The sequence below is a fragment of the Anser anser genome (genome assembly GCF_964211835.1).
Source record: "Anser anser genome assembly, chromosome: 11".
In the NCBI taxonomy this organism is placed as follows: Eukaryota; Metazoa; Chordata; class Aves; order Anseriformes; family Anatidae; genus Anser; species Anser anser.
Window position 1 is genome coordinate 11,596,763 of NC_139732.1, and position 16,904 is coordinate 11,613,666.

Here is a 16,904-nt window from a genome sequence, read left to right on the forward strand (position 1 = left end):
AAATGCACACACCATGCTATGTGATAGATGTTGCTGGAGGGTTTGGGAATCTCTTAATCGTATCAGGCGTACAGGAAAGCATCTGGGAAGAGCACGCAGAGTCATGGAAGAAACTCTATAGATTCTACAGGACACTTGCTGCTTCTCACCTTGCTTTTAAAAATCAGCCCCTAAAATGTGTATTTGTGGATCAAGGCTCACCATGCTTTTTGCTATCCTCGTTCAGGATGCAAAGTGTTCATAAGCTGGGGAGGTAGCAGTGGCTTTCTTGAAGGCCGGCAGGTAATGGCCTTTATCTTTTTTTTGTAGAAGTGCAACCACCACAGGGCTTGGGACGAGCTCGGATGTGACTTCCATGCTGGAGTTACACTCTGAGCCTCTCCTGGGTAACCTGCATCCTGGCTGGGAGGAGGCAGCCATCCAGATGGACCATGAGGACCAGCTGCTGATTTGTGAGGACCAGCTGGACTAGCTGAGCCCTGTCCTGCAGTGGAGAGGTGCTCCTGCTACAGAGCCATCGTATCTTGGCCCCTGGGTGCCCCATCTAGGGCCACGTCTTACCTTTCACGTCTTGTGCCTACTAGCTTTCTCAAGAGCTTGGCATGCAACGTGTGAGGTTGGGAAGGTTGGTTGTCCTCAATGCAGTGCTTTGGCATGGCCTTGGGGACGGGTCTGTTAAGTCTCTCCTGGCTTGCAGCCCAAAGTCTTGTATTGTGCTTCCTTCACTGGAGGAATTGTGACCAGTCTGCTGCTATAAGAAAAGTGCGCTGTGAGACTTCAGCAACCAATATTTACTGTTGATGATTAGTAAAATGATTTGCAGTTTTTCAGCCTTTGCTTCTCTACACAAAAATCACTGAAATGGCAATTAAAAGGAAACCCTACAGCCAGTTCAATTCTGTGGCATCGTTGCACTGCAGATGAGCTACTAAGAAAGCACTGAGCCTGTTGGGACAGCGTAAACACCTCCTGGTGGACCGTGGTTACAAAGGGCAGTGCCTTCACCTGCTGGCCTCCAGAAAGCAGTTCTCTCCAAAAAGGCTTTGGGGGGAGTGGGAACGTGATCCAGGAGAAGGGTAAGAGGTCTGGCGTCTGCTGTGTGAAGGTGTTAGTGACTAGTGAGAGAACCTGATCACAGAATGGAATAAACTTTGGTCCTAGGTTTGGGGAAGTGTCCTTATCCTTCCCATGGAGAGGTAACTGCTTCCTACAGAGCTTCAGGCCAACGGTTGGCTGTGATTCCAGGGTAGGAACTGTGTCTACCTGTGCCAGACAAGGGAATATATCTGACTGCAAGAATCACCAGGGATGCGTACAGTCATTGTAACATTTAACTGTCTGAGAACTGTTTTCTTCTGTGCCAGGGCTGAAGGCATTTCTACCTTATTTTTCAGTCCTTAACTCTCAGTTATTTTCGCTTATTGTAGGCCTGAGGGGGGTTGACATTCTGCAGCTTCCAATCCACCAGGATTCCTGGTTTCTCTTCCACATATCCTCACTATGCTGTTGTTGAAACACTCCCAGGTGTTTTCCCCAAGCTACCTGTTTTTCCTGCCTGCCACAAGGCACTGTTGCAGCACAAAGCCCACCCGTTCATTCCAAGACTGACATATGGCTGATCCCTGGCTGTGCTGTTCCTATCCCTCCAGAAAGCACAGCTCCTGGCCCTAAACCCCCGAGTGATCCTTTTTACCCTGTCCCTGCTGAGTCCCTTACAGGAGCACTTCTTTCCCTCCCATGAGCTCCCACAGCCACAACCCCAGTCTTTTCCTTCAACCTCTGACGCCTCTTCTGGAGTTGAAGATGAAATGCTGCGTGGCCTTAGCACAGCTGAGTTCTTTTCCAAATTGCAGTGGTATCACTTGGCTAAATCCGAACAAATCCAAAGTCTTAATTCCTAAAAGCAGAAAAGGTGAGTTTTTAGTGCTAGTATAAAATTTATCAATGATGCGTCTGCGTCCCTGCCTGTGCACCTCCTCCAGCCCTTACATAAACCCATCTCCACCCTGAAGCCTTTCCCCTGTGCCCTTGCAGGGGGGCTGTTCAGAGCTGTGCAATTGGGGAAGCTGGAAGCTTTTTGCTAATGTCTAGCCTAACTGCACACGCATCTCCCCAGTGTCCTGGTGCCTGTCTGAAGTTTCTGTCTCTCTCCTGCCTCCATGGCAACATTTTCAGACTGCCATCAGAGCATTGCTCAGGTCTTGTTTTGCTCAGCTAGCCGTGACGAGCTCTCGCAGCAGCTTCTGGTTTTCTGCTCCCCTGCCCACCCCTTCCTGCGCTCACTGGGGCTGCAGGTCTCCCTCCTGAAGGAGTGTGATGGGCAGTGGTCTTCGGGCAGAGCTTCCTGGAATTTAAAGCAGTCTCCAGGGGAATAGCTTTGCTGATGACTTGCTTGTTTGTATTTACCTTCCTTACAGCTGGTGACGCTCCTGCGGCTGTCTTGGATAGCCAGCACACAAACAAGTGATGAGCTTCCCAGGTTCCAAATTACTGCGAAAATCCCAATTAGTTGTTAGAGTACACTTAGGAACTTTTGAACCAAACCTGGAACCTGCACTTTGCTGAATCATCAGGAAAGCAAAATAAATCTCTCCCAGGTTTATCCATTTTACCTTCCTCTAGAATACCAAAGCAGAATCCTAGCTTTTCTGCCTAAGGATTAGGGGAAAATGCCCCCAGGCAGAGATGGCAGCAAGCACCATGAGGGTATGGCAATGCCTGTAAGCCTCTGCTGGGGGGATTCTTCCCCCTGGGCCCGGCTGGTTGAAGCTGTCCCCAGGTGCAGAGACCCCGCTCAGCTCCCCCGGGGCCGCCACGTGCGGTGCCCGTGAGGAGGCTGCAAGGGAATTTGGTGCTGCGATAACACGAACGCTCGGCGACGTGGGAGACTTACCCGAAAGCATTAATTAACTGTTTTAACGAAACACTTGCAAAAATACTTCACAACACTTCTTTAGATAGAAGTTGCTGTGGGGATGTAGAGCGTTGTTAGAAAGTTATTTCAGGTGATGGTGTCTGCGTCCTAGAGCAGCTGAAGTTCTGCCTAGAAATGGGACTGGAATGACACCAGGTCGATAAGATGGGGATTACAGATGCGCTTTGCTGCAGACACATGTACAGGAAGGCTGTCAATACTCTTTCTGAAGGATTATGCAATCTATTCAATAACTTATTTTAGATAGATCTGCTCCAGAGTACCTGTACAGGAGCTGAGGCTTAATTAGTTTTTTCTTTTCCTCTCTATAGTGTTATTGGCACAAATGCCCTCAATGCTGAAATTAATTTTTCCTAGTAGGGTGAGCCTTTATCTTGTACTTGTCCAGCTAATGCGCCATCACAGGTTAAACCTCAAGCAACTTTTGTTAAATAACAGGTGCTGCAGGAAGATAGATAAAATGGTCCCTTTCTGGTAATCCTGTTTTCCATGTAAATCCCAGCTAGGGAGGAGATTGTCTTAGACAAGAACAAATTGGGAAGAGCTCTCAGGCTGTGTGATATCTTGTCTACTTTGCAGAAAAAAAAAAAATCAGACTAATGAACATAATCAGATTAAGGCTAAATAAGGGAACATATCTTGGGGGCATCAGAAGTCTGCTGATACCAAAGAACTCTGCGGAAAACCAACGCTGGAGGCCCAGCTTTGCTCCCTCTGTTAAATAACGGGAGCAGACGATGGCTTTCAGAGGAGTGCTGAGTGATGGCGAGAGGGGCAGGGGGCTCCGGGGGGCAAAAGGGCCAGAGGGAGCCGGGAGGTGGCCCTGAGACCGCGGCTTTGGGCAAGTGGCAGCAAAATGCAGGGTCCTCTGCCTGCTGTGTTTGTATGGAAGAACCATGCTGGAGGAAGGAAAGGTGAGGCGGGGAAAGAATCGAGGTGGGACGGGCAGAGAGGTGACCGAGGTTCACAAAGACAGGAACGAGGCATCATGGCCAAAAGGGGGGACGGCTGAAGAAGGAAGGAGGGGATGGGAAGGGAGACAGTGGAGTGTTTTTTTCTCTGCTGCCCCATGCAGCAATGCACAACAGATTCCCGAAGCAGCAGCACCCACGTCCGCTGGTCTTTGTGAGAGAGACTTCGGAAGCTTTCTAAAAGAAAGCGATTCAGGAGATGAAGTGTGATACCAGGAAGAAAGGGAGAAGGTCAAGAACTTGAGGGGAAAGGGCGCTTGTGGCTCCTCTTCAGATGCATCTTCTGTTCTGTGGTACCGGTTGTGCCTTTCGACAAAAACCTCTTATCAACAGAACTTTCTGCTACTCTTAATGCCTAAATCCTGCTTGTTTTTAAGGACCTGAGCCCTTGCTGGGGGATGATGTGGGTTTCTGCCTTGGAGCAGGCTCCTTCCAACATGAAGTATCTCTCAAAACACCCAGGCTTTTCTTTCTGCATTTATTTCCCTGCTTGACTTTGAAGTTCTCTGAGAGTTTCCCGGGGCAACCGAGGCGATGTTTGATGTGTGGTCTTCAAGACCGACAAGCAAACCTGAATGGAAGGCCTATGAAACATTACAAGACCTGAAACTGGGGTAGCCCAATTTTCTAAGTTCTTTATGTCTGGCTGATTTGTCTCGGAGCTGACAAGCTCTGATTGAGGCTTTCTCCCTGCCTGGAACACTTATAAATATAAATTGTAGTTGCATGAGGCCTTTCTGGATCCAGTAAGCTGTGAATGCACGCTGCAGCTGTAGCCCCTCACCCAGGGCACGTAGCATCTCTTCTCTCCTCATCACCAATCTGCAAAAAAATTTTGGCACTTGATTGCCTTGGAAGCATCTTTGGAAATCAGAAAGGTGTAGGGTGGGGCCCTGATTTATTTTTTTTCCTCTCTTCCCCGACATAATCAGCTGAACAGGCTTAGAATAGCCGGAGGCAGTATTTCTTTTCGAGATGGGCGCAGCCATTAAATGAGTGAAAAGCTGGGGGGAGCTGGGGGCCAGGAGCAAATGGGCAGGTAAGGGACACGGGGATGTCTCATTGTTTGTCGCAGGGCTGTGTGGCACGCGCTGTCCTGCTCGGCGTGCTCCCAGGGGTCTGGATGTCACAGCAGCAGGTGACACCTATGCAGATTTGCTGTCAGCTGCTCCGCTCCGAGAGGCTGCTGAAAAGCTGCGTGTGAACTTTCTCCAGGCTTCACCCACGTTATAAAAGTTCACACCTGAGCTTTCCGCCGAGCTCGGCGTCGTTTGGACGAGAGCAGAGCAGCTGATGTCCCCAGCTCCTTGGGGACCTGAGCCTCACGGGACCCAGCTGGGGGCATCCCGTGGGCATCCGCTCCTCGGCCTTTCTGCCCTTTTCCAACAGCTACGGCTCCATTTCCAGCAGCTATCCCCTTCTTTTTGGGTAGCCAGGGCGGAGGATGGCCTGTGCGGAGGAGGACAGGTAAGGCGCTGTGCAACGGGGACGGCGAGGCTGGAAGGGGATGGGGGAGCTGCGCCGCGCTGCCTTGCCCTGCTTCCCTCTCCTCCTTCCTGCCATCAGGCAGAGGCTGCTCGGGAGCAAACATCTCGTTACCGGAGAGAAATTGGCCGTCTGCCCGCGTCAGGTGCTGGCGTTATGAAATTCGGCAGCCAGCAAGTGACCTTGGCAGAGGTCGTGGCCAGGAGGTGCAAACATGAAGTGGAGACAGAGGCGTTGGTCGCCCAGACGTGTGCCCCCCTCTGAAACATAACCCTCCATCTCTTGTTGCGGCACAGCTGCATTTTACATGGATTTGTTTTCAGCCAGCCCAGGAGCAGAACGAGTGGGGGTTTTTGTGCCATAAAGGATCTGTCATCGGTGGCAGTCCTGTGCTCTGCAGCAGATGCAGCTCTCCAGCGGATGACAGCGCTCACAATGCAGGGGATTGTGCTTTCAGCTGATCCTGTGATTTAATCCAAAGCGATGCCGCTGAGCACTATCATTAGGTGTGCGTGGTGGGAGGTGGAGCAGCTACAGGGGGCTTTGTACTTCATGTACCCATTCAGGCTGCCAAAAACCCCGCACGGACCTCGGGCTCGTGCACTTGCAGGCTGAATGCTGCATTCACTGACCCGTGGGTCGTGGTCTCCTGCTGCTGGACACCCGGGAAATTCCTGGGAGCCCAGCAGAAAGCCTCGCAGGCAGACACAGCAAATGGATTTTGCCATCACGGAGCTCAGTGCAAAGGACAGCACTAGAAGGAAAAAAAAAAAAAAAAAAGTCCCCCTCCCTCCCAAAAGTCTGTACAGCTCAGTCAATCCCATTGTCTTCAGCTGTTGTTGAATCAGCGTCATCCCGTCCTGAGCTTTCTGGGCTTTTAGGAATAAAGTCGATTATTTAAATGTTATTTTTCAAGGGCATGTGAACCTTTCTTTAAAAATGCAAAAAGAGAAAGAGGTTGGGGACCAGTTGTCAGTGAGAGAGCAGATGCTGGTGACCTCATTATTTCTCTCGTCTGCCACAGGTGCCTCATCAGCCTGGGAGCTGCATTGACATTCTCTTGGTTCCCTCTAAGGGTATTAGTTATTCAACATTTTTTCTAGGTAAGGGTTACAGTAATTCAACAGAAATGTGTGGGGAGTCCTTCCGTAATATATGTAAAGCACTTTTAAAGTTGTTGTCTGGGACAGCTGTAGCTGGGCTAGGGATAATACAGTCAGATGAGTGTAGGCTTCAATAATGTCAATTTGATACTTTTTGCGTATTTTAAGAGCTTAGGGTGCACTTGGAAAATTCAACAACATGTTATGGTAAATACACTCATTTCCAGACTTCTCCTTTGAAAAATGTTTCAGCTAAATGACTTCATTTTAACTCAGGACTATGGAAGTTTTTTCTTCCTGCTGGATCACAAATTTGTGAGATACTCAGGTGTTTTTGACATCACAGATCCTAACTAGGAGCATTTTTGTACCAGACACCAGGCAGGACACACAGCAGCAGCTGGACAGCTAGGAGATTAAAAAGCTTGCAGAAGAAGCCCGTGCAGTAACTATCTGCCTCGTCAGCCTGAAGGAAGAAAGTGTTAGAACTGAGATCCTGTGCTTGAACATGGTGCTCCAGTTAGATGAACCAGGTCTACAATGACACTTAGGTCCTGTTCATCAGTAGCCTGAGACCTCCTGGGGTGCAAAGCACCACTTTGGAAGCTTTTCTGCACATCCTCCAAGGCTGCAGGCAGCAGAATTGCAGCACAAACAAGGTCACTAGAAAAAAGAAACCTGGTTTAAAAAAAGAAAATCGTGAAGCTACTGCTTATCAGTGTCTTCAATCGATTTTAAATCACCTTCACCATCGTGGTACCTGGCCCTGGCAGCCCGCAATAGGCAGAGCAGCCTTTCATGCCCCACCCGTGTTGGTTGCAGCCCCTAATTGTACCCATCGGTGGCAATGACCAATTTGCTACCAAGAAATGGTATCAGCGCCCGTGCTTTTGAAGAGACTTTCCAATCAACCTTGCCATTGACTTTCGGAAAGTATCTTTGTTGTCCTATTTTAAGCAGGATTATGTGATTAATCTTCTATTGATTGCATTTCAAAACTGACTAATGCATCTGAAGAATACTGGACTGAAGAATACAAGCCAGGCCTGAATATCAAAGCTCTCTCTCTTACAGAGACAGGTACAAAACAGGCAATGCAATGCCAGCTTCTCCCATCCCACCTTCCAGCGATGTGCCCCAGCGCTGGATAAAACCCATTTTTGGCAAAGCATCTGAGCATCCCCCTTGAAAACAGACAACGTAAACCCAGGAACCCCAATTCCTGAGCTTAAGTTCTGTTTTCAAGTAGGCTTGTGTCATTGGGCCTCCTGCCTAGGTGTAACCCCATGGAGAGGATGAACAAGAGATCCACGTTCAGCATCCTCGAGTGAAACCACCAGGTATGGAGCAGGTGGATGTCTGAGAAGCATGGCCAGTTCTGGAAGGAAGCCCTGGGGAGCTTATGGCACCCAGCGCTTCTGGAGCTTGGGTTCCCCATCTCTGCAGATGGTGCTTGCCCCTGGACCTGTCTCCTCTTGTACCTCCCCATCACAGGCTGAACATCCCCATGCACACACATAGGGTGTAATTTTTCAGACTAATTGTGCTTTTCCATTCCTTCACTAACTCGGGAGAGACCAGAACGCATCAGAAACATGAACTGTAATGCCTTGTGACATTTGTGTTATATAGGTATCATTAGCCAGTTTCCGCTTCAGAATAGAACTGGCAGAGAGGATTCAGATGATTTGGCAGTGGCCTGGGGTAAAATATGAGATTAAGTGTTTGCTATAGAGGAACATCTTCCATAATAGCAGTGAAGCTCCTATCATTTAAGTCTTAATGATATTTTTTTCCTTTGCACCTTTTCAGGACTGTTATCTTTTGAAATTTGTTCTTCGGATGGCCTGACAGGTTCACTGACCTCTTCTCCTTCTGCAGGAACAGCTATGAGGTGTGCAAGGAAACAGCAGATTGGTTACGAGCCCGCACTGCTCAGCGCCCGAAGACGGCGATCATCTGCGGGTCCGGGCTGGGCGATCTGGCTGAGGTGCTAGACAAGAAGGCAGTCTTTCCGTACGAGGACGTCCCCCACTTCCCACGGAGCACAGGTTGGCACGACCCCGGGCATCAGCAACCCATCCAGCAGCAGCAGGAGAGACGTAGACACCTCAAACCAACACCCACCCCTTCCCTCAGCTCTTGGCTTTGGGCACAAAGGGTGCCTCGGTGGGGAAATGTGCGCTCACAGAGCTGCGTCGTGACCCCAGTTTCAGTAACATCCACGAGCCCTTGTCCCATACCAGGCACCACACCTTCATGTGATAGCTGTAACTAAACTGTGCTACCACCAAGGAAGAGTTCCTGTTGATTAATGGACCCTAGTTGTACCAGGGGAGGTTTAGTTGAATATTAGGAAGAATTTCTTCATGGAGAGGGTGGTCAAGCATTGGAACGGGCTGCCCAGGGAAGTGGTAGTGTCTCCAATCCCCGATGTGTTTCAGGGACATGTGGACGTGGCACTAAGGGACGTGGTTTAGTGGTGGGACTTGGTAGGCCAGGTTGATGGGTGGACTTGGTGACTTTGATGGCCTTTTCCAACCTAAACATTTCTATGATTCTATAACCAAAAGAAAAGCCTTCTTAGATAGAAGGAAACTCAAGAAATGGTAATATCAGCCGCAGGCTGTCAGTGCAAATTCACACCTGGCTGCCTGTTCTGAGCGTCTCACGACTCTGTAGGGCACAATGAGATGCTGTGTTCTTGGTCCACCTGCCAGTGAGCAGAAATCAACATCTCAGATGCACCAACATCAGCTCCTCACACTGCCAGAGCTCCTTCTGGTGGCGTGCTCCAGGAGCAGTGGTCTCATCAGGCTGAATGGTAGGACAAGAGCCGGGAAGATTTCAAAAACCCCAAACCAAACAAAAACCTGCATGGTTTTGTACTTTGCCATTGGTATTTACCTTCCAGCCCCCAGCTCTGCAGCGCTTGGCCATGCTGTAACCCATAATCAGTCGACAAATCCCTCCAGAACCCAAGACCCCGAGCCCGGTACCCGCAGTGACACCGTTCCCTTCCAGTCGCAGGGCACGCGGGCAGGCTGGTGTTCGGGAAGCTGAGCGGGCAGCCGTGCGTGTGCATGCAGGGGCGCTTCCACTCCTACGAAGGGTACTCCGGCAGCGCGGTGAGTCCTCAAGCAAATCATTCCTGCAGCAAAAGAGGTTTTTGCAAAGAGGTGAAAGCAACCGCTTGCTCTGATGCTTAGCTGCGGGGGGATAGTTCTGGCACTGAGAGTACGAATGGATTTCTCCCACAAGAATAAAATTAAATGGGGAATTGAAAGTGAGAGCTTCCTCCAGGCGGAGCTGGTGCTGGGCAGCCACAAAGCCATGTGGGGTGCGAGGCAGGTTAATTCACGTGGCTCCACTCGGTCAGTTCAATCATGGTTCGAAGCAGCAGCCAGGAAACTGATTAATAGGAATAATCTATGTTCATCTTTTCACGTTTGTATAGTTTCAGGCTTTTTTTTTCCCCATAGAAAGAACTCATCAGCTGGTATAATTTGGTGTAGTCTCCCAGTTCACACGCGGAGCTATGGGAGTTTCCTAGTCTTCATGCTCCCTACTATTGCCCCTATGTAGATTTCTGTTAGGAAACCCAAATATCCCTTACTGGCTGATAGTTTAGTGGGTTCTCTCTTATTTGGTTGGGTCTGAGGTTTTACTTGTGGCCAAGGTCAGTTGGCATATGGATACAAACTGTAATTCTTGGCAACGCATCTTTTATAGAACAAAACTATTTTAACGTACTTGATCCAAAACCAGGTTATCAAAACATGTTTGTCTGTTAAAATTAACTCATTTGCTAATGTCCGTACTTAGGAAATCATTTCTGCTCACAGTTTCCTTAGCATTTTAGAAACAACAGCTATCACTCCAGTTCTTTCCTTACTCCTCAAGATCAAACTTTTTTATTTTTTTCAGTTCCCAGTAGTTCTTTAACTCCCAATAAGCAGGTTACTGATGCAGACTAGTGTGAATAAGCCAAAATGAAGAAGGCACTCTCTGTACTTCTGCAAAATGCATCGTTGCTGTAAAGAAGCTGGTGTATCAATTAAGCTCCAGGTCCATGTGCGTAAGTAGTTTCTCCAATCAGCACAGCGGTTTGATCTCTGCAAGGCCTTGCCAGCGAGCAAAAAATTATCTGCATATTCTTTTTGTGCTGCATTTATTTGACCTGAGTGCATCTGTAATAAATGTGGGCTCGAATTTTAATGGTATTCATTTCAGAATTAGCTTTTAATATGTTTAAAAACTTTAGAAGTATTTTTATTTAAATTAGGGGGAATTTAAAATCGGAGAAAAGGGTTGGTTTATCTCCCTGTGGGCTCATGGAGGCCTCTTTCTGCACAGCGTGAGCTGCCTGCAAACCCTCCTTCTCCCCAGGAAGGGCACTGCAGGCTGGTTCAAACCGTCTGCTCTGCCTCTTTTCTCCCCATCCTTCCTACGCTCTTAATGCTGATGGTCACAGTCGTCCTGTCTTTTCCTGCTGCTGTATGTAGTTGAACAGGGACAACTGACCAGCTACCTAATGCCTGTTTGAACTTTGATTTCACTAGCGGTCCACTCTGATTTCTTTCTTCTTTGCATCCTTGCATCTTCTCAGTTGATCTAGCAATCCCACCCATGCGAAGCCCAACCTCGCACCGTGTTCCTGGAACACCAAACACCTGAGCTGAGCCTTGTGGTCTTCACCCTATGTATGCCTTTGGTCCCTGCAGGTCGCCTTTCCCGTCAGGGTCTTCTCTCTCCTGGGGGTGGAGGTCTTGATTACCACAAATGCTGCCGGGGGACTGAACCACCACTTCCAGGTGGGGGACATCATGTTCATCAGAGACCACATCAGCATGTTTGGCTTGGGAGGGCAGAACCCGCTGCATGGGCCAAACGATGAGAGGTAAGAAGTCCTCCTCCTCCCGCAGCGGGGCGAGGCGAGCAGAAAGAGAGGGTGGGATGTTTGTGGACTTGCAGCTCAGCTCCTGTTCCATTTCATTTCCTACTGGCCCACGTTGGAGTTAAGTGGTCCTACAGCTAATTGCATCTTTCCTAGTCCCTGGCTAAGCCCTCAGCCCCGTGCTGCCAGCGAATCCTTTCCTACCCCAGCCTCAGGCTGCCGGTTTTGCCTGCTGACGAATGCTGAGAGGTGGAGGTTGGACCCAGCTCCCCCCAGGGGAACCAACGCCACCCGTGTAAGCAGCTCATTAAACTGGGGAGCCTTCGTTAGCATCACGGCTCCCCTGCAGGCAGCAGCCTGGTGGGAGGTGGTTGTCCTGGCAGCCTCCCCGGAGGCCTCTGGATCTGGGAGCCGTGAGCTGGGGCAGAGGGATCTGGTGCTGGGCGTGCAGGATCCTCCCCGCGGGATGAGCACAGGGGCTGGTAACACGTCCTCACCGCCGGGCTGCTGCTGTCACTGGACACAGCCGCTTTGGGCAGGAGGTTGGGCTCGATGGCCTCTTCTAGCCTAGGACAGTGCCCATCTAAAGCAGAACATCCTGATGTCTCCATAGGTATTGTTGGGGGTTGGAGGAAAAATGATCAAAAGCAAAGAAGCCGCGTGGAAGAGTGCTTGCAGCTCTCTGGACTTGGCTAATTGCTCAGGAGCAGGAGGAAAAGCACCGACCAAACAATACCTTCATCTGGACGGCATTCAAAGGCAGCGCAGCTGTCTAAGTGCCCCCAGAGGCACCTTCCTGGTGCAGGCTGCAGCGCCTGGGGGCTTCTGTGGTGCTGGCCGAGGTGTCAGAACGGGCAAAGGGTCCTGAAATACTTTGCAAGCTGATTCACAAGAGCAAACCCTTTCTAAAAGGCAGTCCAACTCAGCCACCAGGAAGGGTTTATCTGAGCACAACAGAAAAACTGGAGGCAACGAAGTGATGTGGAAAGGGAATACAGGCAAGAATCTCGGGGTTTGATTTAGTAAATTAGAGACCAGCCTTGGCATTGCTGGGTGTCCTTCAGGAAGGAAGCAATTTTCATGCTGATGAATACTTAATCCCTTAGAGCAGATAGGAAAGTTGTTTGTTTATAATGTTTTAGGGCTTATGAGCACAAAATAAGCCACCTACTGCCCTAAGCGTTCAACTGGAGGAACATGAAAGCCTGCCAGAGCTTCAGTAGCCTGGGTGAGGGACCGGATCCACCCAGCTGAACTGAGCTGGGGAACGCGGCTGGGAGCTGGTTTGCAGCTAGCAGCAGTGCACCAGCCCGTGCTATCACTGCTGCTGTGCGTGACTCAATGGTAGGATTCGGGCAGGAGCAGGACCGGGATAACTCAGCAGGAATGAGCTGCTGCCTTGAGATCCAGAGCAAGTAGGAGAGCCAGCCTTGAAGCAGAGAATGAAAGTTAAATGTGGCCTTGGAGCTCCTGCACCTGCTCCTCTCCCCACGTGTGACCCTGCTGTGCCAGGAACTGAAGCCAGACCTTCCAAAAGGCATGCGGAGGGCTTCAGTGGGTCAGATCTGGCAGGAGTGGCAGCGATGCCAGCCTCGCTGTGCCCTCTCCTGCCCTGCAGGCTTGGCGTGAGGTTTCCCTGCATGTCTGATGCTTACGACCCAGATCTGCTCGGCCTGGCGATGGAGAGCGCGCAGGAGCTGGGCTTCCAGAGCTTCGTCCACGTAGGGGTGTACTGCATGCTGGCCGGTCCCTCCTATGAAACCATCGCCGAGAGCCGTGTGCTGCAGGCCCTGGGGGCAGATGCTGTGGGTAAGAGGCACGGGCTGGTCTTGTGGGGTCGGACAGGAGCATAAATAACTTGTTCTGCCCACGGATGACTCTTCCCAGTCTTTGGTCTCCATCCAAGTCTCCTAGGCCTAGAGAAATGTATTCCTGATTTCTTGGTGCATCTCCTAGGATGGCTCTGCAGCACAGCTCTGTGTGCTTAGGGCTGTCCAGGACAAGGGGTGCAGCAAAACCTGCCTATTTCCCAAACAACAAATCTCCCACACTCGAGTGGCTCCACTTCGGTGGGACCCAATCACAAACAGTGCTTTTCTGTTATTTTTAACACTGTGGTGCTCTTTGCTCTGTGCCCCTTCCGTACAGAGCAGTCCTCCACAGGAGTCTGGGTGGTTTAGGAAGGGCAGACGTGGAAAGCTTCCTGCCTGTGCGCGAGGAAGGTAAGTGTTAGGGTCCCCAGGTTCCTCCAGGCCGTGATTCAGGGCGTCCTGGGTCATTGAAACAGCTCGTGGAAGGCTGTTCCTTAGCACGTGCAGGTCTGCTGTATGTGAGGAAGGGAGCTCAGCTGCCCACAGCAGTTCTTCTTTGTGATATCCTTTCGAGAACCGAACGAATGACACAGCACATCAGTGCTCCTCGTGGCAGGGCTGCGAGCAGCCTGATGCACCTTAGGGAGAGGCAGGGAGCCTGCGGGCACCCAGAGCCCGGCAGCGCTGCAGCCTTCGGCCATCAGAGCCAGAGAGCTGCAGGGAATGAGACAGGGCCATGGCCAGGAGCCTTGGGGAGAGCTCATTTTGGTGCCAGTCCCGACCCTTCCGACTCATCCCGGTCCTCTCCTCCACTACCGCAGGCATGAGCACTGTCCCAGAAGTCATCGTCGCCAGGCACTGTGGCCTCCGCGTCCTCGGGCTGTCCCTCATCACCAACAGGGCGGCGACGAGCTACAGCAACCCGGAGAAAACCAGCCACGAGGCCGTGCTGCGCGTCTCGGCGGCGCGGGCTGAAGCCCTGTGCAGGCTGGTGGCGCGCCTCGCCGCCCGCCTCGGGGAGAGCCCCCGCTCCCCCCGACCGCAGCCACTTACCTTCGTATAACAGCACGTGGACGCCAGAGAGTGCTGGGGTGAGATTGTCCCCTCCCGCTGTCGTGGTTGTGAACATGCCGGGAATCTTGTCCCCGTGCTTCGGCCAGGATTTGCTTTGAAACTTGCCGTGACGACCCCTGGGTAGCAGCCAGCTCCCTTCTTGGCCAAGGAAGGCCTTAGCAGTGTTCTGGCACCAAACAGCCCCCGCCGACCCCTCGCAGATCCCCAGAGCTGCGTGTCCCTTGGCACCATAGGCTCTGTGGGGCTGCCGTGGGGCTCCTGCCCCTACTACAGGTCCTTCCCATCGCACCGAGCCGGGAGCAAGCTGGAGAGACGGGCATGGGGCTCGGTGTCTGCTGGGGATGCCTGGTTAGCGCCTGCTCCAAAGCCACTGGAAGCCCAGAGACAGACCGAGTTTTGGATGAGGACCCGGGTACAAAAAACAGGGCAGGCTGCAGGTGAGACCAGTGTGGATGGAGCAAGCGATGCTGCCAAGCAAACTGCGGCACCCCCGTGCGCTCCAAGGGGCTGCTGTGGTCTCTGCACCCCGGGATGCCCTCAGCTCACCGCCCGGCTCCGTGGCCGTTTGCTGCCTGCCCCCAGCCCCCTGCACCCTCCAGGCTGGGTTTTGGTGTCCCAGGATGGAGCGGTCACCGTCTGAGCCAGCTTCACCCCAAATTTGTGCTCCTGCAGCACCGGTGGTTCATGGTGTTGACTGAGGTGACATTACAGCGGGAATTAGGGGGGAATGGGCACCGGTTTGGTTTTCCTGGTGCTCTTTCACGAAGAAAATGAACGTAGCAGAGAGCACGAGACAGACCAGAGGCCGTCCCCTTCCCTTTTACCAGCGTGCCACCGATCTGCCAGAGAAGGGTGGCTATGCGCCCTAACGAAGCACTGTTCGTTATTCCCCAAAGGCCGAGCTGAGCAGCGGCTGCAGCTGGGTGTGAAACAGCGACTGTAATTATCAGGTAGCCTTCTCCATTCATTTATCCTGGAGCTCGCCACAAAGCCCGTCACCGTCAGAGCTGCTGGCGGCTGACACAGCGGCGTGAACCGAAGACACCCAGCTCGGCGTGGGGAGCTCCCAGTCTGCCTGCCGAAATTCAGCTGAGCAGTTGTTTATGGCTGCTGCCACCCCCCGGGGCAGGCTCGTCCTGCTGGGACGCCCCCTTGGCTGGGACACGGGAGGATGCTGTGGCTGGGTGAGCTGGTCCGGTGGGCTTGGAGCCCCTCACGCCGCGATTTCGGGTGCTGAGCGCCGTGCAGGGCTGCGGGGCGGCATCCTGCTGGCTGGGTCACTCTTTCAGCACCTCCTTGCACTTGGAGGTGCCCTCTGAGCCAGTGCCTCGTCCCATGCGACTCACAGCTCCCCAGGGACCAGTCCTGGTGACAACGTGCCGCAGCAAGGAGACTCCAGCCCCTCTATAAAGCCGTGGCCCTTTCAGGTCTAGCAGCAGCGAGACACGAAAACTGGCGTGTGTGAGCGAGGAGCCGGCTTCGCCTGCTCCCTTCTCGGGCTTGTTCCAGCGTGTGCTTGTCACAGGGCAGAGAGAGGCCAGATAATTCCCGAAATCCTGTGTGGCGCTGGCTCTTCCTGAGCCAGGCGGGAGTCCCCGGGGAGCCTGGCACCAGGACCTGCCTGGGGGTGGCTGGGTGCACTCCTCTGCCCAGGCACAGCCCTCGGCCCCTCCAGAAGGGGCTTTCGGGGTGAAACCCTGTGCATGGCTACAGCCTGGGGTTTCATCCGAAAATCTACCCCATGCCTAACTCTTTTTGCCAAATCATTCCGTAGAAATATTTTTGAAATAGCACTGGAGCCTGGTGACATCTGGGGGCTCTTCTTCCACCCAGGGGTGACTTGGGGAGCCTGGACTCTGAGCACCCGGCCTTCTGGTGCTGCGAGGGGTGGGTGGGGTGCGGCCTTGGGTGCTTCGGAAGTCGTGCTTTGGGGGAGGGAGGGATATATGGGGTTAATGAGGGGATTTGGGGTCCAACCATCGTCATGGCTGATGAGTTTCAGAAGGCTGGACTGCAGCAGTGCAAGTGGGGGATGGTGCGTGGGGAGGAAACAGGGAGGAAATAAAGCTTGTTCTTGCTCGGCACCTGCATGTGTGCTTTGCCTTCAGGTTATCAGAAGTCCTTTAGATGTTTCTCTTTACCAAAAATCTGCATTTGAACTGAGGGGGCTCTGGTGTATTTCTCCCCAAAACTTAGATCTTCTTGACGAAGACTTGATGCTCTTGTCCCCATCCTCTCGCCTCTCTCGGTGGCAAAGTTTTGAAGGGAGGGGGAAGGAAAAGCAAGGGGGTAGAGAGAGGAATCTTGCTCCCAAGGGAAAAGGAAGTTTTTTGGGGGTGCAGAAACTGTAAAATGAATAGCGAAGGCACCTGTTGGTGCCTCTGTGCCCACTCTGAGGCTGCTCTCAGCATCCCGGCATGGATCCGTCCTGATGGATGCTGGCGCAGCATCTCCCTTCCTGTGCCTGCATCTTGTCCCAGCACCACCGGGCTCGGGGCCGTATCCATTGCACCGAGCCCCCAAACCCAATCCCAAAAGCCTCAGCACCTCGGGGCGGCCCCTCGGCCCCCTGCTCACCCTATGGGCGCCAGTGGGACGCGAAGCCCCTGCCCCACACCCGCCTGCACT

General features: G+C 52.3%; 1 protein-coding gene across 1 annotated transcript; it reads left to right on the top strand.

Moving 5' to 3' along the window:
* Positions 1 to 5,350: 5,350 nt before the first annotated feature.
* On the top strand, positions 5,351 to 16,148 carry PNP (purine nucleoside phosphorylase; the record flags this gene model as incomplete). Its single annotated transcript, XM_083851514.1, has 6 exons — positions 5,351 to 5,373; positions 8,376 to 8,545; positions 9,519 to 9,622; positions 11,219 to 11,394; positions 13,010 to 13,200; positions 14,024 to 16,148. The coding sequence occupies 6 exons, from the start codon at positions 5,351 to 5,353 to the stop codon at positions 14,263 to 14,265; spliced, it is 906 nt and encodes a 301-aa protein (XP_083707640.1). The 3' UTR covers positions 14,266 to 16,148.
* Between the last annotated feature and the right edge of the window lie 756 nt (positions 16,149 to 16,904).